The sequence below is a fragment of the Bos indicus genome, chromosome 16 (genome assembly GCF_029378745.1).
Source record: "Bos indicus isolate NIAB-ARS_2022 breed Sahiwal x Tharparkar chromosome 16, NIAB-ARS_B.indTharparkar_mat_pri_1.0, whole genome shotgun sequence".
In the NCBI taxonomy this organism is placed as follows: Eukaryota; Metazoa; Chordata; class Mammalia; order Artiodactyla; family Bovidae; genus Bos; species Bos indicus.
Window position 1 is genome coordinate 44,033,426 of NC_091775.1, and position 23,001 is coordinate 44,056,426.

At 45.0% G+C, this 23,001-nt stretch overlaps 1 protein-coding gene across 8 annotated transcripts in view; it reads right to left on the reverse strand.

Moving 5' to 3' along the window:
• Nucleotides 1-210: 210 nt before the first annotated feature.
• KIF1B (kinesin family member 1B) overlaps nucleotides 211-23,001 on the reverse strand; it is a 151,434-nt gene continuing 128,643 nt past the window's right edge. For all 8 annotated transcript variants that reach the window (XM_019976020.2, XM_070768871.1, XM_070768870.1 and 5 more), the window contains 11 exons: nucleotides 16,448-16,562; nucleotides 15,538-15,671; nucleotides 14,740-14,801; nucleotides 10,667-10,812; nucleotides 10,239-10,478; nucleotides 9,085-9,156; nucleotides 7,669-7,790; nucleotides 5,896-6,045; nucleotides 5,416-5,608; nucleotides 5,091-5,209; nucleotides 211-4,561 (listed from right to left, as the gene is read on the reverse strand). In XM_019976020.2, coding sequence (XP_019831579.2) covers nucleotides 4,519-4,561; nucleotides 5,091-5,209; nucleotides 5,416-5,608; nucleotides 5,896-6,045; nucleotides 7,669-7,790; nucleotides 9,085-9,156; nucleotides 10,239-10,478; nucleotides 10,667-10,812; nucleotides 14,740-14,801; nucleotides 15,538-15,671; nucleotides 16,448-16,562 — 1,396 coding nt within the window. In that variant the 3' untranslated portion in view covers nucleotides 211-4,518. The remainder of the gene's footprint in view (nucleotides 4,562-5,090; nucleotides 5,210-5,415; nucleotides 5,609-5,895; nucleotides 6,046-7,668; nucleotides 7,791-9,084; nucleotides 9,157-10,238; nucleotides 10,479-10,666; nucleotides 10,813-14,739; nucleotides 14,802-15,537; nucleotides 15,672-16,447; nucleotides 16,563-23,001) is intronic.

A 23,001-nucleotide genomic window follows, 5' to 3' on the forward strand; every position in this document is an offset into this window, starting at 1 on the left:
TAGCCACTCCCATACTTGGGAGGAGAGTACTTTCAAAAAAACAGCATCACACTAGTTACATAATAACTGTTGTTTGGAATTCTCAGAAAGGAACCTGTAGGTCATGGCATTGTGACGTTTTTCCCAGAAGAGCAGTATCTTTTCCAGTCAAGAAAAATCTCTATGTAAATACCTTTCAAAGGGTGCAAGAATAAAAGCACATCAAGAGCCTTCTGATGCACTGGTTGTACCTTTATTAATATGACCTCGTTCACTAATAGTTCCGTGATGCAAGGTTACCATACACAGTTAATGTCTGCATTGCACACCTAAGGCTATACAGCAAAAGAACCAGAATTAGTACAAATACAAGAACTATATTTACATTCTGTATACTCAAGCTCCGAACGTCAGATCATATTTACATAATAAAACATGAAAATGAAAATCCGAAATTAATAATGTACATTGTTGCTAATGTGCTCAACTCCTTCCCTGGGGAGAGATCAGTTTGCAAAGTCTTGGTTCAAAAAGGCCACTTATGCTTCACGGGTCTTATGGTTGTGCACGAGGAGGGTGACGAGACCCGAAGTCTCGCGGGACAAATGCTTCAGAACCACCAGTTGGGGACGACTCATAGAAGGCTGCTGGGTTCCTCAGATGAACTGATGTCAGGATGTGCAAATGAAAAGGATGAACTCGAAGACGTGAAAACAACACGCGACAGCCAGGGTTTGGCAAGAGACCAACATCAGCTAGGACTTCCTACCTGAGCACAGGCCATTTGGCTGTGACTCTGTAATATGAAATTTGTATCAACTCTGATTCCTTCCTTTAAGCGATCAGAGGCTTTCCTAAAATTTGATGGGGCTCAAATTCAAGTTTCATAAATGGCCTTTTGAACAACAGCAGCAGGGAGTCTCTCAGCCGATCAAGCCGTTTATTTACTAAGGAAACACAAGTCAATCTGTTCCCGCTACACGGTCACGGTCTGGCCACACCTTGGTGAAGCGTCACAGGCCACAAGGGACAGCTGCAGTGCACAGGAGTTAAGAGTCCTATTGAAAATACATTCAGCAAACCTTCTGAGAGCAGCAGCAGGATTAGTCTCTTCTTTTTAAAGAGCAGGTTAACAATCACATTTTAAAAAGGGAACCAAAAGGGAAAAACGAAGGACCCACGTCAAACAAGAAACGGACAAGCCCTGATAGAGAAGCCGAGTAGAACCGGGATGAGGGGTGCCAAGTACCAACAGGTGCTACGAGCGCATCAGCTTGCTTTTCCAGTTCAATGTGCAATTTAATTACAGCTGTGTAAATATACAAATGCCTTATAAAATTAAATATCCCTGTAAATTAGACAACAAGCAGCAGGCAACAAAGTCTTTGCTTTGATATATGTGCCAGGAGAAGTCGTTTTTACTTTAGGTACCAAAAGATCTTGCAGTGATTTAACTGATTCCTTCATCTTAAAAGAGCTGAAAAACCCCATTGAAAGTAGCAGTTGTATAAGTTCTATACAGCTGAAGGGGAACAAAGAAGTGGTTTCTTGGGAGAAATCATTTCCCTCAACTTTCCTCACATTATAAAAATGGACTGGAATTCAAGTTCCCACCCAGCTGCCAGAGGCAGCCCCTCTCTGCGCTGGTGGCCGTGCGCAGGCTGGCTGACCCCGCAGAGCCCAGCCCAGGAGCTGACCGACCCCTAGGCTGGCGCAGAGACAAGGAGGGTGCGGACGCTGGTCTGGTGGAAGCCATGGGTCCGTCTTTTGCTCCGACAGGAGTAAGGAGGACACGGGGAGGAAGGAGACGGTTACTTTTAAATAGCACTCATTTCTCCTTAATTTGTATGAGTGTTCTTCCTTGCTTTGTTGTTGTTATTCTGCTTGCTTAAAAGAGTGCATTAGGGGGAAAAGAAAACCCAAAAACTACCTTAAAAGGTAGCTTCCTTAAAGATTTGAGTTCTTTCACTTTTCCTCTTCCACAAAAGCCTCCTAATTCCTGCCATAAATTCCCTCTCAGAGCTTGAAAGTGGGGATGGGCCTACCTGGAAAGGGAACATCAACCCCTGCTCCAGCTTTAACCTGAAAACAGGCCCCTAGAGAAGAGGGGCCCCTGCGGGGGCTGTACAGGCGAGCCATGGCCGCGGCCCCCACCGCCTCACCAGGCCTTCTGACCTCAGCCTGTCATAGTATCTGACATCCAAAGCAAAGACTTTCCTGGTCAGTTTTGTTTAAGTGAGAAGCAAAAACAAGTCATGTCAGTCTGTCACTTGATTTCTCTCTCCCTCCACTTCCCCACCTCCTTCAGTCACAGACATGGGTCCTCCTATCAGACTTTAACAGCAGCAGCATCCATGACCTAACTCTAAACGTTAACCTTTGAATCTCATCTTTGTTCCCTGAAATTACTTAATTTCAGCCCAGGAAGCTGTCTCTAAGCACAAACAGACCCTGGGTTTGAGTAGACACTGGAAGGGCATATTGTGCCCATTAGATAAGAAGCCTCTAACCACGTTAAAGTCTCAAGTACCACTTAGGAAACAAGTAACATTATGGTTAGTGACCTATGTTTCATTTAAGGAGAGGAAGAAAGTTTAAAAATCTACTACAGTTTTTCTTAATAATTTTTCAGGTAAGGCCATAGCCTTTGATTACTCTTCTTTCTCTTGTTCAGCTCTCCAGTGACTTCCTTTTCCTCCTCTTTGCAAAGCAATTATGAACGAAGCCAGAAGATGAGCCCCGGCAGGAAGGCAAGGCCACAGTCTGGGTGCTGTCGCACCTGCCCAGCACCCGTTCTGAGGAGTGCGTGGGCCCTTCCCCCTTGCTGCCTGAGAGTCAGTGCCCTCGAGACTGGGGACCTTCGGTCTCCACAAAGTGGGAGCGAGCAGACACTTTCCTGATCACCTGGGGGATGGTGAAAGAAAGGTGTGAGCAAGCGTGGGAAAGGATGGTAGAGGACATCCCCAAGTCAACTGGAAAGGAACCGAAGTACCCGGAGTCTCCTCTCCTGTTCATTCCTGGGACACTCACTGCAGCTGGAAGAGGAGGTGCATCTTCTGCCAAGGCCTCTGGCAGCAGGTGAGCCTGTTGTCACAGCAGGAGGCTGTGGGCAGTGGGCTCCTCTACCCTCTGGCAGGATTTCCACAGAGGAGACAACCAACCACGTCTGGGACCAGGGTTCAGGTGGAACTGCTTCTCTGCCCGCAGGTGTCCTTCTGCTTTCAGTGGTACGAGGCAGTCTGTTATAATCCTGGGGTCCAAAAAGCAAAGCCTGCCACGTTCGCGTATTTATTTGTTCACGGAGGAAGACAAGTATCACTGACGGGATTTCCAACTGGACGAGGATCACTGAAAATGGCCACTGGATTTAGAAGGAGGCTTCTGAGTGTATCTTCTTGTTGTTCAGTCGCTTAGTCATGTCTGACTCTTTGTGACCCCGTGGACTACAGTACGCCAGGCTCCTCTGTTCAAGTGTATTCTTAGAGCTACGTTTCTTTGATCAAAGGGAGCTACAACCATCACAAGGTCACTACCCGGCCTTACCATAATCATGATGATGACAAAGACCATCAGGTTCATCACCAGGAAGGCAGACACTCCCTCCTGGTGGGATATTTGTGCATGACATCATGGCAGGAATTCCAAACTGAGCCACCATCATTACTAACGCCCAGAACAGAACTGGGACTCAGAAGAGGCTCCCTACCAGTGAGACAAACCGCTCAAGGAGCCCTCCTGTGAGGGAACACCGGCATCCTCTGGACCACCACCGCCAAGGCCCCCGGGCCTGTGAGACCCACTGGCAACAGCCCTGGCTCTTCCCTTCTAACACAGTCAACAGCGGCCGCTGTCCAAAACCTGCTGAGAAGTCCCTCTCTTCTCCTCTCTTCCACTATGTTAAAATTACATAGCTATGTTCTAAATAAGCCCCAATTTCAGAGAATACACTTTCCCACCTCTAAGCTCACTACAACCATTTGTTTCCCTGAATGGAAAATGCAGGGATTAGTCATGGCAAGAAGCAACAGAAAGGGGAAGGGTAAGATTTTTCCCCTCGGGTTCTAAAAAGACTAGATGTCTCCTCCTTTAGTCTCTAAGCCACCCAAGAAAAGTTAAAATTATATCCCAAACAGAGAAAAGAAAGTAGTATTATGGTATCTTGAAAAACAGACAGAGATATCCAAAGACAGCAGCACAGGTGTCAGTGGTCATAATGGGGACCCATCATACAAAAGGAAGCCAAAGGACACCAAAAAATAATCTGGATCTCCTTGGGGTTTTTGTGTGTGTGTTTTTGTTTTTTTCCCCCACTTTTGTTAGACCACATGCTTCTAACAAGATTCTCAGCACAGGAAAAAGAAAAGAGTACAGAGCAATGGGGATGGGGACCAGGAGCACTCGAAAAAGTGCTGGACGAGAGGGACGAGTAGTTAAGCCACAGGATCACACACAAGAGTAACCATCAAGGATCACAAAGAGAAATGAGGGGAAACACTTTCTTTATCTCTCAGGAGGCGTGTGAGGGTGCTCGGCAGTCGCCTAGTACTTCGCTTGGCTCGGGCATCTGCGGGAGAGTTTTGACCTGCAGACGACAAAGGGATGAGAGGATGAGATAGACACAGGGTTGGAAGCTGGGATTCAGAGGGCCCTGCCCTGTAGGTCTGCTTCTCTGTGCCCCCTCCTTCATGTCCTTCCTCCTCCCATCCTGCACTGCAGGCCCAGTTGTTAGGCCGCTGGACAAACAGGCCAGCCAACGGTCCTCCTCACTCTGGGGATCCTGGGACAGAGGCCCCTCTCAGGGTCTGAGGTTGGATCACACAGCTGAACACTGGGGATCCTTAAGGTTCTCCCAGTCTTTCCTTTACTCAGTCCCACAGCCTCTAGCTGCAGCCCCCTTAAGAAGAACAAGTTGAAGCAAGAGATCAACTGGGTTCAAATGTAACCAGAGTCCCTGAGCCCCTCAGGACACCTGATGACCTACGCCCACACTTACACTCCTGTCCTTCTTCCAACTTAAACGTGTTCTCAACAAGACTTCCTTTCCCGTTTATGTTGACGTCCCTGGAACCAACTGCCAAGGAGAGAAAGGAAACACAAGAAGAGCTTCTTACCGTATTGTGCCAGCAAGGAGCGGGTTAAAGGCGTACAACCAGTCGTTCACGTCTTTGTCGTTGAGAGCCTGCAAAAGGACCCCACGGTGCTTGGTGCACACAGCAAAGGTGTTCGGTGTCTGAAAGAGATGCAGGAGAACAAGAAGGTTCCTATGGATACTGAACAATGGTGGCCACCTGCCACATTCAGAGAGCACACGGCCCTTCACACAGACGGTTCAGAGACACCAAACACAAAACAGAGATTCTGCACCAAATGACAGGGTTCAGAACTCAAAAGGGCAGGCCATGAACGGCAATGAACAGTGGAGAGGGCAGGACTGACCTTCACCATGGCCTGCTGGTCCTCGCTATACTCCACCTGGGCTGTGGACAGGTTAATGATGCCCCGCTCCACAGGGTCTTTGTCGCTGTTATAGATGAAGACGTAAGGGCGACGGACCACGACGAAATGTTTAGCCCAGTTGCTGGACAGGGGCTCCTTGAAATGCAGATATCCTTTCTTGGAGACCACTGAGCTGAAAGGACAGGTCAGCAGAGGTTAGTTCCTCAGAAAAATAAAGTGATCATAAGCTGAAGTCCATCAAAACAGACTGAGGCCATGTCCCTAGGTTGAAGGAAACAGGCAATGATCTATTCGGCAGGCCGTGCCAGGTGAGGGGGACAGAGATACACCTGGAGCAGAACCCAGTCCCCTTCCCATATCCCAGGTTCATCTACATGAGACTTGAGCAGAACAGTTGGAAGTGAATTCCCACTAATCTGTCTTCTAATACCCAGGATCTCTGTTCCATACAGTACTCACCCTGGTCTAATTTCTTCAATATCTGGAACAAGATTGAGAAATTCATTTTTCCCTGCTCGGGCCAAATAGGGTGTTTCCACAGGTGGGACAATCTGAAACTGTTCAAATTCTGGGCAGGGACTAGAGGCCCGGGAATTGGCTTCTGGGGTCCTTGAAAAGAGACAGAGGTTAGGAAGAAAGGGAGTACCAAGAGCTTCCTTGAGGTCAATGCACAAAACAATGCTTCTCCCCAAACACCAGGGACCCTGCCAACATCAGGTCCTCAGAGCCTGGCTAAGAAGACAGAGCTGGCATCCAAAAGGTAATTAATCCCACGTCCACTGGGTGTCATCCTTCGGCAGTTATTAACACAAAGGAAATTCTTACTGATGACGAGCGAGTCTCTCAGTCTCCCCTCTTGTCCGGAAGGCCTCTGAACAAAAGGCTGAGGAGTATGAACACCACTCCCTGGTGTGCTCCTGTCTAGTCCCCAGGCCACACCTAGGGCAGGGGTTCTCAAGGTGAGGTCCCCCATCAGCAGTATCAACTTCATTTGAAAAAGAGTGTTAGAGATTCCGATTCTCCGGCTCCAGCTCAGACACGTGGAATCAGAAACCCTGGACTGGGCTCAGGCACCTGGGCTCTCACAAGCCTCCCAGGTGGTGCTGATGTCTCTAAAGTCTGAGAACCACTGCCTGAAGGACCAGTGCAGCACGAAACAAATGAGAAGAACTGGGTTCCCATGTGACTGTCTGGAGCAAAGCTGCTGTGAGAGACAATTCCTGCGCTCTGCGTTGTTGTCTTTGTAGAGCAGCTTAGTCTAATCAACTGTATCTCACTAACTCCAAAAAGCCCATTTTTCTCACACTTCACTGCTCCTCGAACTGGGGTGCATCTTATAATTGACGGCATGTCACACTGCAGTGACAGTGCTCTGGCTTTCTTGCACACTATGTGTTAAGTCACTTCAGTCATGTCTGACTCTTTGCGACCCTATGGACCACTGCCTTCCAGGCTCCTCTGTCCAAGGGATTCTCCAGGGAAGAATACTAGAGTGGGTTGCCAAGCCCTCCTGCAAGGGGTCTTCCCAACCCAGGGATTGAACCCATGTCTCTTATGTCTCCTGCATTGGCAGGTGGGTTCTTTAGCACTAGCGCCAACAGGGAAGTTTTTTTAGTGGCACATAAAAACAATGTCTTACAGTTGATGGCAGTGAAATTCAACTAAACCACCCTGTTGTGTTGTTTACTGCAGCCCACTGTATCAGTACTGATACAGGAAGACAGACAGTTGGATGCTAACCAGGTGGGTTCAGACAGGTGAGCATAACAAATGGAGACAGAGCGAAGGAGACTGATGGCAACTGCACAGCAGTGATTATAACGATTAAGTCATGAGACCTAGACTGGGTCTCTACTACTGTTACCTATATATTTGGCTGTGTCATTAAATTATTTTTTCCAAAGTCATTTCAAAATATTTTTCCCTAGATGGGGCTTCCTGTGTCTGATGTGAATGGGGAGACAACCGGGGTTGTGAACTGAAGAGCAAATCAAGCAAAGGGGGATGAAGAAGAGGAGTCAGTGATATGGTGCAGAGATTTAGGAAGGTGTGACATTCAGAGATGGCAGGAGCACCTTCCAAGCCACTGTGACATCCAGAAAAGGCTCCCACATATCTCCCAGAGCTGCCTGGGAGATGGTGCTGCCCTCGGCTGGGAACCACTGAGCAAGCAGAAGGTCAGCATTTCCCTCAGTTCTCACGTTAGCTTCTCGGCGAGGTCTGGGTACTTACTTCTGATCCAGGGAGTTGCTCCTAGCATCCACCAGAGAGGGGCAGGTAGAGGATGGCGTGAGGGTGGAACTGCTCAGACTGGACACAGAGGGGTCCCGGCCGACGGGGGAGAGGTCAGCCAGCTGGAAGAGAGCAGAGCTCGGCAAGTGAGGCCCAGGGCAACACGACGGCCTCCGCAGTGAGGCGCTTTGGCAGCCAGGGGCCTCACTCTCACAAATCTCCTATGTTTAGGGTCTTTCAAGAAAACAATTTCTACAAATATTTTATGGCCTAAGTGTCACAATAGGAATAAAGAAATTTACAAAAGAGGCAAGGCTTGCTTTTTATATTTATAAAATATGTCTATATTTTATACTGCTACAGCCTCCTTCATTAACTAAATGACCCTGTCTATGGCATCCACTCCAGTACTCTTGCCTGGAAAAATCCCATGGGCGGAGGAGCCTGGTGGGCTGCAGTCCATGGGGTCACTAAGAATCAGACACGACTGAGCGATTTCACTTTCACTTTTCACTTTCATGCACTGGAGAAGGAAATGGCAAAGCAACCCACTCCAGTGTTCTTGCCTGGAGAACCCCAAGGACGGACGGAGGAGCCTGGTGGGCTGCTGTTTATGGGGTCGCACAGAATTGGACATTGATGTGACTGATGTGACTTAGCAGTAGCAGTATGCATGCCGAGCACTGAGAACAACAGGTACTATTCTAAGAACATGGCAGAGGCCCTGCCCTCCTGAAACTTACATTCTAAGTAGAGAAGGCAGAGAATCAACCAATCAACAAACACTTTAAGAAGTGTCAGGCAGGGATCGATGCTACAGCAAAACAGAAAGCAGGGTAGCAGGTTAAAAAGTTTCAGAGAGCTGCTGGCTTCACAGAGGATGGTTAAGGGAATTCACTTCAAGAAGGCAATATCTGAGCAGAAAGATGAAAGAGCTAAGGAAGCCAATCATGGGACTATCTGGAAGATTATTCCAGACAAATGAACAGGCTGTGTACACAGACCCAAGGCGGAAAGCTCGGCGTGTCTAGGGAAGACCAGGAAAGGGGATGATGATGGAAGGAGAGTGAAGCAGAAGTTCTCCCAAGTGTTCACCTTACTCTCTATGGAGGGCAACAAAATTTCATGCCACTAAGAAACTCAGAACTTGCTGTGCCCTGCCATATAATTACGTATCACCCTCAACAGAATATTCTTCTCCAAGGGATCCAGGGAAAAAGCCAGATGTTTCCCATCTGATAATTGGTCTAAGAGACAGAAGGATATGTTCATCTTTAGAAGTCAGTGTTCCGACTGAAAAATTAAATAAATAAATGCAGGAGGAGGTATGTCAGACATCTTCAGACATAACACCAGGCCCATCTCAAGCCACCTAAAAGCAGCAGAACCTGAGGACAGGAAACACGAGCTGCTCACCTTGCAGTCACTGATGCTGCCGTGCACCTGGCTGAATTCTCGGTTGAAAGTGTGGGTGAGAAGTTGCAGGCACTAGGGAAGAGAATGAGAAGAGTAAGTTTTGATGGTTAAACAAAGCCCTGAATTAAAGGCGGGAAGGAAAATAACATGCCTAAGACCCACAGTGGAGCTTAGGTGCTGCTCAAAGAACCTGGGAAATTAGCTAGGTATATAGCAAGGGAAGCCTTGGACCTGCCTAATAAAGATGATAATATGAGTGGATAAAAAGCCATTCTCAAAACTGCAAAAGTGAATTACAGCAAACACCACAGTTTAAAGCATTTAAGAATCCAATAGCATCTCTAATTCTCAACTTGCGTTGGTACTAAAAGGTAGGGAGATTTCTAGATGACATACGTTCCTAAATCAACTAGATGACCATTCAATTACTGAAACAATCACAGACTCCCTCTTATTTCTTATTTGGTCATCCCAAACAAGCCCTCTGCCCACTCCCGTGGTATCTAGGCACAAACAATGTGGATTCTACCTTCCAAACATCTCTCTCATGATTCCTCTTCATCCCACATACTCCCACCATAGTTAAAAAACTTGATCATTTCTCATCTGGATTATGGAAATAAAGAATTCTTTCTGCCTCTAGTCTCCTCACCACAAATTTAGCCTCTTTATTACTGCCAGAGAAATCTTTCTAAAACACAAATACCCATTTGAAGCATTTCCAGGTCACTCCCAGAATATTCTGAATGTTTTAGTCCAGCACCAGGCTCTTCGTGATCTGGCCCCTGGTCTGTTTCCCCCGCTCCATCTCCTGTCCATCTCCTGCACCGATTCCCTCACACTGGTCACGCAGGACATTGCTGGCTCTCGCCTGTGTATCCTTCCAAGGTCAGCTCATGAGTGCCCTCCTGGGCAGGCCTCTCCTCTGCCTCCCACAGCATTTCAGATCACACCTCTATTAAAAGCTGGTCACCCACTCGCCTGTAAACTTATTAAGGGTAGAAATTAAGTCTTCTTTACTCCTATATTCACAGTGTCGGCACAGGCCTTGAATCAGCGGCCCTCAAAGAAAGATGAAAATGCAAAAGAGAAAACAGAAAGACCAGCTCACAGAGCCTCAGGGGGAAGTGCTCAGCAGAGACAGGGAGTCCCACCTTTGTAGCCAGCTCTTTCTCTCGATCCACCAGGCTTTCAATGTCTGCTGAGTCGTAGCCACTACTCTCGCTGGGTGTGATGGCACTTTCAAAGGTGGTGGTTGAGATCTGAGAGGAGATGCTGGTGGAGGTGCTGAGGGTCCCGCTGCTGAGGCTGGGGGACAACGAGTCACTCAGGGATTTGGGGATGCTGTCACCCAGTCTGTCACGGAGCAGCAGAAAGTGTCGGGTTTTCTCCACCTAAGAAGAACAACAGTACAACCTCAGCAAATGCAAGCTCATCAAGGTCTTAATAAGCAAAGTATTATATCATGCCTCCACTGTGAAGGAGAACTGCCAAGCCCTGGTCATAGGCAGCAGCTGAGCACAAGATGATAATTGGGGCATCTTGCCCAAGAGTTTGCCTGCGCCTGCCTCCCCTCCAGTACCTCGTGCAGGAGCTCCAGCTTCTCCAACTCCCACTGGTGCTCTAGGATGAGGCTGTCTCCCCGGGGCCGCCAGCCAGCCAAGTTCTCCTCCCCCCGCACATACGCCACTGAGGTATCCAAGATTTTCCTTCTTCTCCGCTGCATGCCTGAGATAAGAGGAAACCACTTTTTTTTTCCCCACAGAAAAACTCAAGTCTAATTTTAGCTCAAAAGGAATGAATACTTCATACATATGGCACACTAGGACAGTTGTGTCTCAAGATACATGGGGTATTAATAAAAAAAATGTTATCCTTTTTGCTCCAAAGCAACTGTCTGAACTTCTTTTAAAACTGGGTTTTATATTCTTAGATAATTATGAAGCTGGTAATGCAACTTGAGAAAATGCTAGATATTATGTTAAGTGGAAACACAGAGATTAAATAGTCTGCACACTATTGGTTCAAATATATAAAAATACACTCAGAGCAAAGAAGTGGGAAAGGACTATATGCACCTCCCTCATGTTTCATGGCTCAGTCAAGATGGTACATGACCAACTGGTTCTGCCTCCATTATTTCCCATTAATTTTTTAAAATGTTGTACTGGTTTCAGAAGTTCGTTACATTGTACAGGAGACAGGGATCAAGACTATCCCCAAGAAAAAGAAATGCAAAAAAAGCAAAACAGCTGTCTGAGGAGGCCTTACAAATAGCTGTGAAAAGAAGAAAAGTGAAAAGCAAAGCAGAAAAGGAAAGATATTCCCATTTGAATGCAGAGTTCCAAAGAATAGCAAGGAGAGATAAGAAAGCCTTCCTCAGAGATCAATGCAAAGAAATAGAGGAAAACAATACAATGGGAAAGACTAGAGATCTCTTCCAGAGAAGGCAATGGCACCCCACTCCAGTACTCTTGCCTGGAAAATCTCATGGACTGAGGAGCCTGGTAGGCTACAGTGCATGGGGTCGCAAAGATTCGGACAGGACTGAGTGACTTCACTTTCACTTTTCACTTTCATGCATTGGAGAAGAAAATGGCAACCCACTCCAGTGTTCTTGCCTGGAGAATCCCAGGGATGGGGGAGCCTGGTGGGCTTCCGTCTATGGGGTCGCACAGAGTCGGACACGACTGAAGCGACTTAGCAGCAGCAGCAGAGATCTCTTCAAGAAAATTAGAGATACCAAGGGAACATTTCATGCAAAGATGGGCTCAATAAAAGACAGAAATGGTAGGGACCTAACAGAAGCAGAAGATATTAAGAAGAGGTGGCAATAATACCCAGAAGAACTGTACAAATAAGATCTTCACGACCCAGTTAATCACTATGGTGTGATCACTCACCTAGAGCCAGATATCCTGGAATGTGAAGTCAAGCGGGCCCTAGGAAGCATCACTACGAACAAAGCTAGTGGAGGTAATGGAATCCCAGCTGAGCTATTTCAAATCCTGAAAGATGATGCTGTGAAAGTGCTGCACTCAATATGCCAGCAAATTTAGAAAACTCAGCAGTGGCCACAGGACTGGAAAAGGTCAGTTTTCATTCCAATCCCAAAGAAAGGCAATGCCAAAGAATGTTCAAACTATTGCACAATTGCACTCATCTCACACACTAGTAAAGTAATACTCAAAATTCTCCAAGCCAGGCTTCAGCAATACATGAACCATGAACTTCCAGATGTTCAAGCTGGTTTTTGAAAGGCAGAGGAACCAGAGATGAAATTGCCAACATCTGCTGGATCATCGAAAAAGCAAGAGAGTTTCAGAAAAACATCTATTTCTGCTTCATTGAATATGCCAAAGCCTTTGACTGTGTGGATCACAATAAACTGGAAAATTCTGAAAGAGATGGGAATACCACACCATCTGACCTGCCTCTTGAGAAATCTGTATGCAGGTCAGGAAGCAACAGTTAGAACTGGACATGGAACAACAGACTGGTTCCAAATAGGAAAAGAAGTACATCAAGGTTGTATACTGTCACCCTGCTTATTCAACTTACATGCAGAGTACATCATGAGAAACGGTGGGCTGGAGGAAGCACAAGCTGGAATCAAGATTGCCGGGAGAAATATCAGTAACCTCAGATATGCAGATGACACCACCCTTATGGCAGAAAGTGAAGAGGAACTAAAAAGCCTCTTGATGAAAGTGAAAGAGGAGAGTGAAAAAGCTGGCTGAAAGCTCAACATTTTTCAGAAAACTAAGATGATGGCATCTGGTCCCATCACTTCATGGGAAATAGATGGGGAAACAGTGTCAGACTTTCTTTTTCTGGGCTCCAAAATCACTGTGGATGGTGACTGCAGCCATGAAATTAAAAGACACTTGCTCCTTGGAAGGAAAGTTATGACCAGCCTAGACAGCATATTAAAAAGCAGAGACATTATATTACTTTGCCAACAGAGGTCCGTCTAGTCAAGGCTATGGTTTTTCTAGTAGTCATGTATGGATGTGAGAGCTGGACTATAAAGAAAGCTGAGCACCAAAGAATTGACGCTTTTGAACTGTGGTGTTGGAGAAGACTCTTGAGAGTCCCTTGGACTGCAAGGAGATCCAACCAGTCCATCCTAAAGGAGATCAGTCCTGGGTGTTCATTGGAGGGACTGATGTTGAAGCTGAAACTCCAATACTTTGGCCACTTCATGTGGAGAGCTGACCCATTTGAAAAGGCCCTGATGCTGGGAGAGATTGAGGGCAGGAGGAGAAGGGGACGACAGAGGATGAGATGGTTGGATGGCATCACTGACTCGATGGACGTGAGTCTGAGTGAACTCCGGGAGTTGGTGATGGACAGGGAGGCCTGGTGTGCTGCAGTTCATGGGGTCGCAAAGAGTTGGACACGACTAAGTGACTGAACTGAACTGTACTGGTTTCAAATTTAAAAGACATGAAAGTGAAGTGAAAGTGAAAGGCTCTCGGTCTTGTCCAACTCTTTGCGACCCTGTGGACCGTATAGTCCATGGGATTCTCCAGGCAAGAATACCGGAGTGGGTAGCCTTCTCCTTCTCCAGGGGATCTTCTTGACCCAGGGATCAAACCCAGGTCTCCCACATTGCAGGTGGATTCTTTACCAGCTGAGCCACAAGAGAAGCCCAAGAATACTGGAGTGGGTAGCCTATCCGTTCTCCAGTGGATCTTCCCTACCCAGGAATCAAACTGGGGTCTCCCGTATTGCAGTCGGATTTTTTACCAACTGAGCTCTCAGGGAAGCCCTTAAAAGACATGAACTTACGTTAATTTAAAAATTTCTGAAGGAATTCTCTAGACACTGTAATTAGCTGCTATGGGACTTAGATTCATACTCAGAATCTTCCTTTTATCTCCACTCTTACATGTGGGCCTCAGTCTCTTTTCCACATATTTTCTCCAAAATGATTCAAACTTACACTAAATGTTTTGAAAAACCCATAATTTTGTCCATGTTCCAGTTTCACAAACATGGAAATGCAGAGGGCTGTTTAAGGCCACCAAAATGGAGGAATAACAGCATTGCACAGATACATAAAAAGGGACACAGAACAAGCTCAGCTTAATATTAATAACGTGTCTTTCCATAGCATAGGAGGTTCAAATTCTAGTTTGACGGTACCTGTAAAGTCACACTGTCAAGTTATCGTTGGGGCTAAGGTAGGAAGGGAAATGGCTCTGAAGTTTTCCAAACCAAATTCACTGAAATACATTTGATTTTTTTTGCGAGGGAGTGGGGAGGGGGGTTATGACTCAGGCTTGTAGGATCTTAGTTCCTTGACCAGGGACTGAACCTGGGGCCATGACAGTGAATGCACTGAGTCCTAACCACTGGATCGCCAGGGAATTCTCATAATATGCTTGAATTTGTTATACTGATAATATTCCACAGCCTAATAACAATCTGTTCTATACAGTTTTTATAACTGTATAGCACGTCATAAAGCAAACAGTGTTGTAACTCCGAAAACGGTAACTCCTACCACCACCACCAAAGTGGCTTGTAAAATATAACTGGTGTCTCAAGAATGTATATCCATCCTGCATGGGTGGGATAAACTTTTGATATAGTGTACTGCAGTCAAATGCAAAGGTAACTCTCCCTTCCCTGATCCACAGAGCTTACCTGGACTTCCTGTGTCTGCCATTTTGCATAAACTGAGTTCATAAATTCCAGTGACTCGATTGCTATGTAAATTAAAACAAATAAACAATTGCTTAATTTCAAACAGCACAAAAACAGCAAGAATCTCAATTCTCTCTGCTTAAAGCATTGTCTCCTGTGCTGGAATTGCAACCCACCCTCAGATGTCTGTAAAATTACAGACATCGCTCATCAGTCACAGTTCTCCTATTCTGAACTTAGGACACAACTGAATAATAAACTGGAAAATGTATAATTCAAATGTGAAAATTGAATTTTGCCTTTTCTTACAAGAAAGAAGAGATGAAGGGGTAAAGGTCTGAGTAGAATGAAAATGATAAACACCAGCTTCTAGGGGGTGTGGTTAGGAAGGGGACTGAATCTTCTACTGCATTAGTAACCATTTTTAAGCTCAGTGGTGATGCACAGGTAGTCACTGTATTATTCTCGATGTACATTTATGTATCTAAAACACAAATAAATCTTAAGGATAAGAACGTCCCAACAGTAAGCTGTTAGAAATAATAATAATGACATTTAAAAGAACACTCAGTCCCTGCAAAACTGTTGGAGAAGTGTTCACAATGGAACATGCCTCCCTTCCTTTACTACTCATCCATCTGTTAATATTTTACTAAATGCCAACATTTACCTCACTGCACTCCAGGTGTCAGCTACCAAATGGTTGATAGGCTGAGAACCCTGAAAACAGCAGTTAGGAGACTGCTCATTCTGTACGGGGCCCACCAACCCGAGGCGACACTTGTCTCCAAAACTTACGAGTCTGGTGACTTCGAATAGCCGCTGCCAAAGAGGCTGCGCAGCGAGCGTGGCGGCGAGATCTTGGCGTCCCGGGAGTAGAAGACCATGCACACGTCCTTGGTGATGACGGCCGGCTGGATGCAGTGATCCAGCTGAAAGCAGACAGAACACCTGTGACCATAGTCTGGGCACTATGGCATTGGAAAGCTGGTCCCAGACATAGTGGGTGGAGGACTTCAGCTCTACCAGCAATTTATTTCAACAGCAAATCAGAAAACAATACATGTAAGGTCAGGCAGTATTCCTTGTGGGTGCATTTACTTTTCTCAAAATTTTTCAAAGTTTTTTTCTGTAGGCAATGGCTGATACTTATTATTTGTCATATGCCCAGCACTGTTTGCCTTAAATCCCTTTTTGTGACCTCTCAACAACCTTCTTAGGTAAATGCTATTAATACTATCATTACCCCTATTCAAGAGATAAGGAAATTGAAGCACAAAGGAGAAATCACTCTCCCAAGGACAGGAGGGCAATTAAGTGACAGCACAGGGAACCTAAACTCAGACAGGCTAGTTCTAGCATCTGCGATGTTAGCCACTACTAGCCTCCATCCACAACTTCCAAAACAAGAGGCCGTTTTCTTAAAATCACGCTTTCTCTGATGGATAGGGACTAGGCTACTAAAACTGAGAATGAAATAGAAGTTATATGACTTTTTGGTTAACTAGAGGCTGGGAACAGAACCTGATATAACCAGAGTAGTTAGCAAAGTATAATAATAATAAGTAACTTAAGGATGAGCTGGGAGGATGAGCTGGGAGAAAGGAAGACACAGTCAGTCACATGGTTCCTCCCCATTTCCTTGTTGTAACCTGCCCACTGTGCATGGCTGGCAGGTCACACCAACTCAAGTTGTGGGTCCTCTCACCTCCAGGTAGGCCGACAGGGTCATGTAGATCTTTTCTCCGTAGGGTGTCACTCGGTTCAGAAGGAGGGAGTTATGGAGGGAACTATCCCAGACGGCCTCGAAACGATAGAAGGTCCTGCAGTCGAAAAGGCAAGAGGGGTCACCTAAAGCTGCAGGCACCTAAGTGCAGGTACTACCACAGTTGGAAACGCTGTAGAGCCCTGAAGTCATCTTAGCCCAGGTAGTGCCACAATCAGAAATGCACAATCAGAAATGCACAATCAGAACCCACAGTGACCCACAGTTCCAACTTCCTGAACTCTGACAACAGAGTGGAACCTTCATCTCCTGGGAGAAAAATGTCAGCCTCCAGCCTCTTGCCCCCACCCGTTGTCAAGGAACACTTAGCTATGTTCTTTTTTTTGACAAGCCTGTTTTCTCCCTGCCTATAAACATCAACAGAGTGAGATCAATCAAAAGAATTAAGATGAAAAGCAGAAATGAGTATGGACAGAAACTAAAATAAGAAAGACTAAGTGAGCTCCTCCGTGAGTCAGTGACCAGGGCAGGAAATAGAGGTTCAATCATTTGAAGCAGCCTTCTTCATGTCTCAATTCCATCCTGCTGAACCTCAGAAACAGCACACACACATCTAGGAGGACTGATGGGAGAGACAGCATAGAGAACCTTGTTTTAAATAAAATATGAGGTTATTCTTAGCTGACATTTCAGTAAAAGAAAGTAATTTTTAGTACCAGAGCTAGCCAACTACTATTTATCAGTTTTCCAAAAATCCACGTAAGAATCTAACATTCAAATAACAACTAGAAGTTTGATTATTTAATAAACACCCATAAACTGATTTTGTAAACTGTCCTAATACCTTTCTTTTTTCCTCCCAGTAAAAACACCATAGCCCCTACTTGACATTAACCTTCCGGTTCAGCAGGTCTCACCTGAAACACCATCCTGAGTTCAACAGCAGAGTCAGAGATCAACTCCCAACTCAACCCCCGAGAGAACTGCCAGGGAAAACACCTTGTCCACCCCTGCAGAGTGGGCTGTCCAGCACCACACTCTCTGGACGTGTAACACACCTCACCTGATACAACTGGAGTTTTGCGCACTTTATTCCCTGCCCAGTACATTCCACCTCGCCCCTTACCAAATGGTAATCTCACTGCAGCTGTCTTTTCTAGATGTTGGCAAATAGTTGGCATATCTTCTCTCTAAACACACCTCTGTGATTCTTTCTCCAGAAATAATCAGAGAAAACAATACTTCTAAATGAACTCCGTAACCACACCTCATCCTGAGTGCTAGTGTTTGAAGCCTGATGATTTCATCTTTTTTTTTTTTTATGATTTCATCTTGTAGCTGCTTCTAGAAGTACAGTTGTAAGTCATCTTGCAGTATAGTTGACCTTTGTGCAACAGGGGATAGGGGGCTGACTCTCCATGCTCTTAAAAATCTGTGTATAGGATCTCCCTGGTGGTCCGGTAGTTGAGAATCTGCCTGTCAACACAGGAGACATGGGTTCCAGCCCTGGTTTGGGAAGATCCCACATGCTGCAGGGCACCACAACTACTGAGTCCGAGTGCCTACAGTCCGTGCTCCACAAGAGAAGCCACTGCAGTGAGCAGCGCGAACTGCAACAAAGACTAGCCCCTGTTCGCCCAAACTAGACAAAGTCTGCGTAGCAAAGACGACCCAGAACAGCCAAAAAAGAGAAAAAATCTACGTATAACTTATAGTAAGCCCTCGATATCCAAGGTTCTGCCTCCGCAGGTTCAGCCAACCACGGATCACGGAGTGCTGTGGTACCTACTACTGAAAAAAATCAACACATAAGTGGACCCACACAGTTCAAGCCCGTGTTGTTCAAAGGTCATCAGCTGTACATGATACTCTTACAAAGATCTAGCTCTTAAGGTAGAGCATAAGGGTCAAGAAAATTCTCTACACAGATACCAAAGGAACAGAGAGACAGCAAGACAAAGATGGACGAAGCAACCAAGGGACCCAAACAGCAACCACGGAGGACAACACAAGCCCCTCCCCTGCCCCTGGGCTCACCAGAGAGCCCTTTATGACCCACAGAGCCCTGTTTTGATTGAATCTAAATTTTAGCTTGGTTTAAGACAAATTTTGACGTTGGGTGGTGGAATCCATTACTTCAGCAGAAGTCACCTGAGGGCTCTGTCCTTGAGACGGCTCTTTTATTGTGTCCCAGAGTCTGCCGAGGGACCTGGAATGGGGCCTACCTGTGGCCCTGCAGTCTGGGCCCGCCTGTGCTGAGGTCAAGTAAAGCCCCTTTGTAGGGTGACGGTGTGTGTTACCCTGGAGACACCAGACAGTGATTCCTAGCCCTGCTGCCTGGACCTGTGACTCATTAAAAATTGAACCAGAACTTGCGCTTCCTGGGGCCAGGATTTACAGTTCATGATTCCCTCTCAAATGAGGCAAGTGTTCTGAATGTGTGTGAGAAAGCCTCTTCACATTCCTGTTGTCTGGTTTTCATTTAACCTAAAGAAGAAATTTCTCTGATAGAAACTTGGCTAACATAGAAAAATTCTTACATCACTAAAATCTCCCTGTATTGGGATGGGGAGAAAAAGGTGGTTTTTATTTTATTTTTTTGGTTTGATTTGTTTGGTGCTTGGGAGTTACGGCTGCACATTTTTTTCCAAAACACTCACCAAGGGTGGCAGTTCTTGAGAAGAGGTCATACAAACTACAACCAGGACACATGAGTAATGCCAATGGACTCAAGCGAGCAAGAGAACTGGCGGTTAGAAACAGGGCTGAGTCCTAAAGCACGCTGTCCTGTATGGCTTTAAGGTGGTCAGGAAATAACCCCAGGTTGATCTCTCAAGATATTCTAGACAAAAGCAGCGTGTGTTTATGTGCTGTGTGGGTGTTTGTGTACATGCATCTTAAAAACCATTTAGGCTATACTGTTATGTGTCACTTCCTTCAGTTTTCTTTCTTCAACCAGATGGAAAGAGAGATGGGAGGCAATTTCCTTCACTACCAAACTAGGAATTTTTTTCTATTCCAAAAGCAGAAAATAAACGAGACAAGTAGTCCTGACAGGACAAAGAGAAATGTTTAAAAATAAAAAATATTTCTCACGGACTCAGCTACCGAAATAACTAAACTGGTCTCTGATACTACACAGGACAAAACAAAGAAAAAGGTTAACAATCACAAAAGCCTGAGATTCCATATGAAATGAAGGCAGTAACATTCTACTTTGCAATGTGGAAGGGAAAACTTGACACGGCATAAAAATAAAATGAGCAGGTTTACTAAATGGAATGAGAAAATAATTATGAACTCTACAGATTACTCAAGAACCTACAAGCGAAACTATACATGCATTAGAAAAGCCTAGGGCGCAACGGTGCAGAGTGAGGTCTCACTCTATTCCTAGGTAGGTGCAGGTTTACATAGGGGAAAACTACTAAATTACAACAGCAGTCAAAGCAACAGAAGACATAAAGCATTCTGATAAAACAGAATCTTTATGTGCAAAAAAGCAAACAGAAAATACCTAGGAATATCTTTATCAAGAAAGAGCCTGCAAAAACATAGAAAAAACTTTCGTTAGTACAGCAAAAGTCAAAAAAATTAAAAAAGGAAAAAAGAGAGGGGAAGAGAGAAAGGAGAAGAGAAAAAAAAACATATAAAACACAAATTTGCTGACAAGCAAAGTGAATTCAAGTGGACAAATAACAGCGAATTTCATGGGACACAGTTTGATAAATGGCTTACAATGAGAAGAGTCATTGTGTTAAGGAAATGCTGGACGTAGAAGGGAGACAGTTTTGATTAACATCCCTTTAGGAGGTGACTTACTATTGGAAATGGTAGGAAGTTGCTGTGGAGTTATGAGAAAACCAAACCAATTAGGTAAGAGAAATGTAGGACCGGGAAGAAAAGGAGCAATGGCTCTTATCAGCTGCACTCTGCTATCAATGTATCACAAGTACCTTCTAATCACGTATACTTAATACACCCAACTGGAGCTCTGTAAGTTCAACTTTAAACACTAAACCTTTAGGGAGAAAGAACAAAAGCTCTCTTAACCAAACTCCATTTAGCTACTTACCACATGAACTTATGCTCTTCACAACCCTTGAATGTAAAGACTGACATCCATTTCTCATTGAGCGTTATTCTAAAATAAAGAGGTAGCTCATAGGCCCAGTGGAGAAGGAAATGGCAACCCACTCCAGTATTCTTGCCTAGAGAAATCCCAAGGACAGAGGAGCCTGGAAGACTACAGTCCATGGGGTCACCAAGAGTTGGACATGACTGAAGCGACTTAGTATGCATGCATAGGCCCAGACAATTTGCTCCAAAGAGCTGAGTTTTGTGCTTTTCAAGTATCAGTAGTATTTGGTCCCAAACCTGTCTATGCAGTTGTTTGTTATTACAATGATCTAATTTAATTAAATATTAGATAAACCACTGAAACATGAGAGCAATAAGAATTTTTGTTCAGTGTGAAACAAAACTAAGTGTGAAAACTAAACTAAATGTCTTTAAAAGACTTGATAACGGTGAGTTGTTTAAAACAACAGCTGTTCAATTAAGTTTGGGTGAGATGAATGTAAAAGAAAGAGGGAAATAAAATTTTAGTGATACATGATAAAAAGCTTAAAGGATTTTGCACTGTGATTTTCTTCATAAGTTTCCAGTTCCACCAAACTGAAAATTATAGATGATAAATTATGGGTGTGGCTTTGTCAGAAAGACAGTCAGAAGTCTAATAAATGAGCCTACAATTAAAGAAAAGGCCTTGGCCCTAGAGCAAGAGCTTGACAAATTTATGTACATTTAAATACTTTAAAACAAGTGTTTATAGTCTGTATCTTTTTATTATTCTTGACTTTAGCAACTTTTTTGATTAATTAACTCTAAGCTTCTATTGGGAAAGATAAAGTTGGTTCTTTTTTTTTTTTTTTTTTAATACAAAGCAAGAGATTTTATTGGGAAGGGGCACCAGGGTGGGCAGCAACAGGGTAAGGAAACCCAGGAGGACTGCTCTGCCACATGGCTCGCAGTCTCGGGTTTTAGGGTGATGGGGTTAGTTTCCAGGTTGTCCCTGGCCAGTCATTCTGACTCTAGGTCCCTGATGGTGGTGGTGATGCCAAGCAGGGCCCTGTGGGGCTCTTGGAATGAAGGCCTTTTCGTCCCCCATTCCTTGTAGGCTAGATTCCAGCCTCCACGACTTTTTCTGAGTTCCAAAGGGCAGAACAGTTGCTGAACAAAGGAGAAGCCAAGGTAAGTTGCTTTAAACAAAGTCAAATTTATCTTCTACACATCTAACCCACTGCCAGGCATGAGTCAAAGGACTGGTTAAGGTTACTCTAATGGAGGCAAGTTCAGCACAACCAGCACATCAACGAAACACCATGTTTCACCATCTTTCACCGAGTACCACAGGGAGGGTTAAGATATGTTCCTCACAGTTGCAAGGAGAACATGATGAATGCCAGCTGAACACTTTCTGTAAACGTCTGGCAGCAGAGAGAACAGTGTGTGGGATTAATGCTAACTTCACAGAAATGGTGTTGTTCAAGATTCTGCCCAGGGAAGAGGCCAAGGGAGATGAGAGCAGCCTGCTTTATTTCTGCCACCCCACCCCCTGCCCCATATGTACACCCCTCTCAGTCACCTTCCCTTTCTGCCCACAGTCCCTGCCAGTTTCTCCAACAGGCAAAAAAGCAAACACACATCTGCTTCCTTTTCCTCATTCCCATGAAAATCAGAAACACAAGGGAGCAACGGAAAGAAATTAACCCTGGCCCAAACTTTTAACTCTGCTTCTGGTTTTTGTCTTATTTTTCCTCTCCCGCTTGCCAACAGACAGAAGCAACTTTTCAGGAGCAGACAGACCACAGAGAAATCCCGTAATTTGAAGGTTGTGTTCCGAACCACATTAGAACACATAGCCACTCCTGTTCCCCAGACCTCACTTCAAAAAGACACAGAGCCTCTGTGCACAATGAGGGGACTCCTTCCCCAGGGAGGGAAATGCACCCCAGCAGATTTATTTATAGTTCAATACAGAAAAGCAGAATAGCTATGTACTTTATACACTCTGTCATTATTTGATTAAAAATGGAATTCTGAAGGTAACTAGCTTAAAATTAAAATTCATTATCTATAGCAGCCAATCTTGGTCAGAAGAGTTTATTATAATTTATTGCCTTTAATGCATAAGTGAAATAGCAAAACTCCTTGAGCCAATACTGGCAGCAGCAAAGATGAACACAAGAGAGTTCACTACACCTTGGAGAGCAGGTTTCCATGAAACCCAAGGCCAAGAGAGAGAGGTCTTTCTCCAGCAATCACTTCATAGGAAGACATTTAGTCTTAGCCATAGTTAATCTACATGTAAAATCTTGGGTGGCATGCTGAGTTTTCTTCTGCTTTTTCTCTATTGTTGTGCTACAGCTACAGCTTTTTCTCTAACATTGTGCTACAACGTTCAAACTCCCCAAAGGGAAGAATATTTTTGTTCTCTGGGAGTAACATATGAGTATCTCCAATGGTTTATGTTA